This window comes from Nicotiana tabacum, chromosome 2 (genome assembly GCF_000715075.1).
Source record: "Nicotiana tabacum cultivar K326 chromosome 2, ASM71507v2, whole genome shotgun sequence".
NCBI lineage: Eukaryota > Viridiplantae > Streptophyta > Magnoliopsida > Solanales > Solanaceae > Nicotiana > Nicotiana tabacum.
The window spans coordinates 88,846,835-88,852,537 of record NC_134081.1 but is presented as its reverse complement, the minus strand read 5'-3'; the positions used below and the strand labels follow the sequence as shown (position 1 = coordinate 88,852,537).

Genomic DNA, 5,703 nt, shown 5'->3' with positions numbered 1-5,703 from the left:
ATAGGAAGTTAATAGTCACTGAACAATAGTGGTTTCTGAAAATTCCTTAAAAAAAAATTCAAACGAAATTTCGAAGGACCAACATATCCTATTTTGCAACCATTTTCTTATTAAACCTAAATTTCATCAACCCTTCATGAAATAAGGGGTGAAAATCCTATCATGTAAAGGCTGCCACAAGTATAATTCAAGGAGGACTTCACAAGAAAAAGAGCAGAAACTTTGGGATTGACTGTTGCGTGATCCCAGATGATATCACAATAGTAAATACAATATAGTAATACAATAATTAAAAAGAAAGTGAAACAAAACAAAAAGTGAAGTTTCCTATTAACAAAAGGAAATAGTTTAGAAAATCCCATACCCCAAATAAACACTAAACTCCAACCCAACAATTTCTGAAACCTTTTCCATGTACATAATTTAGTTGTTAAATATATATACATAGAGATTTTTTTTACAGCTCTAAAACCCTTCTCCCAATTCTTCAGTTTCTTCATTATCAGCCGCTGTAAATTACCCGTAAGTTCATCTTTCTTTCACTTTTCCCCACTTACAGTTTTTCTGCAAAGTTGTATTGTTTGGGTTAACCCCATATTATCTTTTACCTTTGGATAATTTGTTATCTTTGTTTAATGATAATCCCTTTGAGGTTTTGCTTATTATTTCAACTTATTACAGCGTAATTCTTCATCTTTCCGTGGTTGTTTGGTCGCTGGTGATAATGTTCCAACAGTCTAGGTAAATTTACCATTGTTGTTTCTTCCGATCATCTAACACTTTTTTCTTGATATTTATGGCAATATAGGAAGCGGGTTGTTTTTTCTTGCTTTGTCAAAATAGAAATTAAAGTTTAGACCTTGCGACTGTTAAGTTGACTTCTACTGTAATTTAGTACATTAAGACCTCTAAGCTGATGATTTTTGGTTATTGACGTATGCTTATGCCTTTTTTGTCCTGGCTTTGATGCTTTGTGTTACTGAAAGATAGAATCTTTGTTCATCTTTCTCTTTATTGTTCTTTTAAGAGCTGAATCATTATAAATTCTCTGCTTTCTACTTTTGTTATTGATTTTTTTTTTCTTTTTTCAACTCAAATAGCCCAAAACTTGTAAATAGTTCATCTCTTAATAGTGTATGGTACCGCAATCTCGCTATACTCTCTATCTGCTAAAGGTATTATAGCTTGGTTTATAGCTTGATAAGTCTGAAAAGTTTCCAGCTTCAGGTACCACCGGTAGTTGATATTGATTTATCTTACATTGCTTACCAGCAGTACTAGTACTATTCTTGTATTTTCTTATTCCTGGTTCTTTATTATTACATGTTGTGTTATTCGCTTCCGTTACCCTATTACGTTGTTGTTGCTCTATTTTCATTGTTCCTTGAGCCGAGAGTCTATCAAAAATAGTCTCTCTACCTTCACAAGGTAGGGATAAGGTCTGCGTACACATTTCCCTCCTCAGACCCCATTTGTGGGATTACACTATTTTTTTTTTTGTTGTTGTTGCACTAAAAGATGTTATAGCTTTGCACTAAATTGATTTGTCTTACGTTGCGCTAAATTTAGGCCACAATTAGTGAAAAGATATTCAGTTAAAGAATTTTCAGAGGTTATAGCTTTTAAAACTATGTCTGTGGCCTATACCTTTTGAAGATTTTTCAGGAAGCTAAATCCAGCTGCATTGGGGTTCTCAGTTATGTGCTTGGCTTCCTAGATTTATGTCTTTGGAGTGATGTGACAGAACATTAATCATGATGTTTATGCAGGTCATTGCTTTTGGCAGGTGATACTGTTTTTTGGATTAGGACATTGCCTTGTTTAAACGATTTTGAAGTGTGATCTGGATTTAGTGTTAAAATCAACTCTTACATTGCACCATGGAGAAAATCAGAAGCAAAAGTTGGATTGGAAACATATACCACAAGTTTGAGGCTGTGTGCCAGGAGGTAGATGGATTTGTAACCAAGGTATGTAAATGTGATCTGTTTTGACCATTAACTGCTTCCAGATGTGTCAAATACTTCGGTATATCTGCTTTCTCTCTTGCTGTTTTGTTTCCTTGGAATCCACATTTTTCTAGTAGTTTGTTGGAATGGACAGAACATTTCACCATATTATGAGTATTTTGGGGTTTTAATTTGGCCTAATTTTTAACTATTAGGACACAGTTAAATATGTTGAGAATCAGGTGCAAACTGTTGGTGCAAGCATGAAAAAGTTATACTCGGGTGTGGTGCAAGATTTTCATATCCCAATAGATGATCATATAAAAAGAGAAACACAAGCTGTCAATGGAAAGCAAAAGTACGATGTTGGTACTTATACTAGTTCAGTCGCAGGCACTACACAGAACCCTATCAAAGAGCAATCATCTGTAGATCAGTATGCTGACAATTCCCCTGAAAGCCATAATGCTTCAACTTCAACTGAACTTGGTGTGGTAGCTTCTGAAGAAGGAGAAATTGAGTTTTCTGTAGGAAATGATAGAGCCGCTGCAACTTGTAAGAGCTCTCGTAAGGTTTCTGAAGAGAATATAACAAGGGAGGAAGAACTGGTAGATGAGGAATCAAGTACTTCGGTAGCCACAATTTCATCTGAATCATGTTCTGACAAAGATTCTAAAGATACCAAGAGCGGTAGCTTTTCAGATGATGATAACTGTTTTTCTGATGTATCAAGCTCTCTGATGATTATACTACAAGATGATATTGTTAGGGAGGAGCAACCACTGGCTGAGGGATCAAGTTCATTTCTGGATAATTTGTCTGAATCACAATCCAGTGCCTCTGAGAAGAATGAGAAAATGTTTGATAGTTCTCCTGATGCTATTAATTGTATTTCTACTGCACCAAGTAGTCAGATTGTTTTGCAACGGAACATCACTAGTGAGGTTCAACCAATCACTGCTCAATCAAATTCTTTTGGAGATATTGCTTTATCCAAGTCATTACCATCTTTAATGGAGGAAAGTCATGGAAATTCCATCACGGCTAAGTTCCCACATCCAACTTCATTTTATGATACAGAACTTGGAACCTTCCCAGAGGATGAGAGAGGATGCAACAGGTTTTTTGATGCTGCTGAGAGCATTTCCAATGTTTCAATAACTCATACGATATTGCAAGACAATATCACCAGTGAGGATCAACTTGCACCCAAGAAATCAAGTTCTATTAGAGATAAAAGTTTGCCGCAAACCCCAGCATTTACATCTAATATACCTCCAACTTCACTTAGTGATGCAGGATTTGGGGTGTCCATGCCCGTCTGTAAAAGCTTCTTGGACGATATTACTTGTGTTTCTGATAAGTCAAGTAAGGGGGCATTTGAAGACGCTCCAAATACATTCCAGTCATCTGAACTTGTACTTTCTCGAGTTCTTGTAGAGAATGAAAGCGTGGATGTAGACACCGGAGTATCAGACTCTTCCCCGTTAACAGAATTTTCAAGCCTGTCAATTGGAAACTGTTCACTGGAAGCAGAGTCCGATTGTAGTATCTCCACTGGCCTCTCATCTTCCTTGTCAACTCCTTTAGCGAGTGCAAACAATGTTGTTGCTGTCATTCCAGCTCTCTCAAGCGCTGCTGCATTGTTGATGGATTTCAGTGGTAAGTGGATTCCTCTTCGAACCCTCTGGTGGAGTAAAAAATAAATACTGTCCAGTTTTTAGTTGTCTCTGTTTTTACTTCCTCTTCTTTCTGTGGTATCTACTGCTTCAAAAGATTTCTCCTTCTGCAGATGTAAACGTCTCGAGTTCTCACGAGTCAGTTGGGGATTCTGGTTCAATAAGAAATAACCTTGAGTGGTATCCAAGCTCTCAGTTGAAGGCTCTTATGTGTCCTGCAGAAATAGGTACAACATGGAACAACATTGTTTGTCTTTCCTTCCTTTGAAATTTCATGTGTACTCGCAATTAAACTATGGGAATACAGCCGAGATGATGATGCATGTATGAAAATAAAGAGAATAATGAGAAATGAATGCAAACTCAGATCCCTGCTGCACTACTTGCTTAGTACGTAGTACTCATTGTCCTTGAGTAATGCAAAAGATGCTATAACATAGTGTATCATTTTTTTCGGAAGGAGAGCTCAAAAAAAGAAATGAGAAAGGAAATTTGAGGGCGAAGGGATGATATTGACTAGCATGTTTTGTCGACTATAAACTTATGGAAGAATAAAAGGGTTGCTCTTTATAAAATATTAACCATAAGATTTCTCGGTGCTGTATTCCTTGTTTGGAAAAATCGTACTAGTTGATTGCTATTTAGTTTATCCTGTTATATCCTCATCATTTCATGGAACACGCAGCAGCAATTTAGATCAATCTTGGAACCAGCAAAATCAGCATGAATAGGTTGAGGATTGAAACAAGGTTTGGAAAATTCTACTTATTTTTTTGAAATATAAGGGTGAGTATTGAAACAAGGTTTGGAAAATTCTTGGTTGAGAGCAAATAACTTGGAAGCTACAGATGACTCATGGCCATATATACTCATATTGTTCAGATTGATGCGTTGCTTCTCAGACCTGGGCATTCATATCCGTGTCTTTTGATGCTTTTTGCAGGATGCTTGAATGATTGCTGCATTGATCTTCCTGGGATGGAAACGATTGATCTAACTGATAAGGGAAAGCAGGAAAGTTGTGTTCTTGTGGACAATAAATTACAAAGAACGGTTTCTTTTAGGCCAAGGAAATATAAGTCGTACAAGGTAACCTCTCTATTAATAAGCTTCCCTTCTGCTTTAAAGCCTGAACTCAGTTTTTGTCTCTGCTATACGACAGGAACTAATACAGGAGGCATTTGCTTCTAGGAAGAGATTGATAAAGGAATACAAGCAATTGGCTGTTTTGTATGCAGACGTTGACGCAGAAACCAGCAAGCACACTGAGTTGCCTTCTCTTCCTTCACCATGTTTACACTCAACAGAATCGTCCATCAGTGAATCTGGGTGGGAACTTCTATAAATAAGCATTTTTTCTGTGCAAAACTTTCCCATGTTAATATTTTCTGCTGGGAATTTTCTCTTTGTAAAGGTTCCATAAAATGATTAGCGGTCGAGCTAATCATGAGTCTTATTTGTGAGATAAATGATGGAAAATACATCTTTTTTTTCTTCCTTTTCGCTTAATTCGCTGATTACTTTGTTCAAACTCTCTTCTCCAAGTATCATTTGAAGTTAAAATCTCAGAGGGAGATCCTGAATCAACAAGACAGTTAATTCTCCACCAAATATACATGTATGTATACCGTACTATATATCGTGCTATGTATTGTCGGATGTGTGATATACAATGATATCACGATATGCATTATAGGAATGGATGATTTTGAGTCTCGAAATTTCCGAATAAGGCATCTATAAATGTGTTAATACACTGAGATTGCGAAGAGAAAAATAAAATTTTGATATACATTTTGATGTACAAAGAAGGAAAAAAGGTTGTAATATATGTTTTGATGTGCATATTATTATTGTGTTATACATTGCGATATACAAATAATATAATTATATTTGTATTATACACTTGTATATACAGACAAGAATAAATTATAAACAACTAAAATTGTTTATATTTTAGACCTCTCTCTAAACTTGATATGCATAGTGGAAATCAAAATAACCAGAAAAAGAAAATAGGGAGATTTGGGAGAAAATATTGAGAGAGACTCGGATTCTACTTTGAAAGGAAATGG

The 5,703-nt window shown here is 35.9% G+C and overlaps 1 protein-coding gene across 4 annotated transcripts; it reads left to right on the top strand.

Moving 5' to 3' along the window:
• The first annotated feature begins 300 nt into the window (after positions 1-300).
• LOC107809340 (uncharacterized) lies at positions 301-5,125 on the top strand. 4 transcript variants are annotated; one of them, XM_016633946.2, is made up of 7 exons: positions 301-522; positions 682-741; positions 1,770-1,970; positions 2,165-3,611; positions 3,742-3,855; positions 4,572-4,717; positions 4,791-5,125. In XM_016633946.2, exons 3-7 carry the CDS (start codon positions 1,881-1,883, stop codon positions 4,971-4,973), a joined length of 1,980 nt encoding a protein of 659 aa, XP_016489432.1. In that variant the 5' UTR covers positions 301-522; positions 682-741; positions 1,770-1,880; the 3' UTR covers positions 4,974-5,125. The 4 variants fall into 4 exon arrangements, with proteins under 4 accessions (XP_016489432.1, XP_016489450.1, XP_016489443.1 ...); XM_016633964.2 differs by having other exon boundaries at positions 335-522; positions 2,172-3,611; XM_016633957.2 differs by having other exon boundaries at positions 336-522; positions 1,787-1,970.
• The last annotated feature ends 578 nt before the right edge of the window (positions 5,126-5,703 follow it).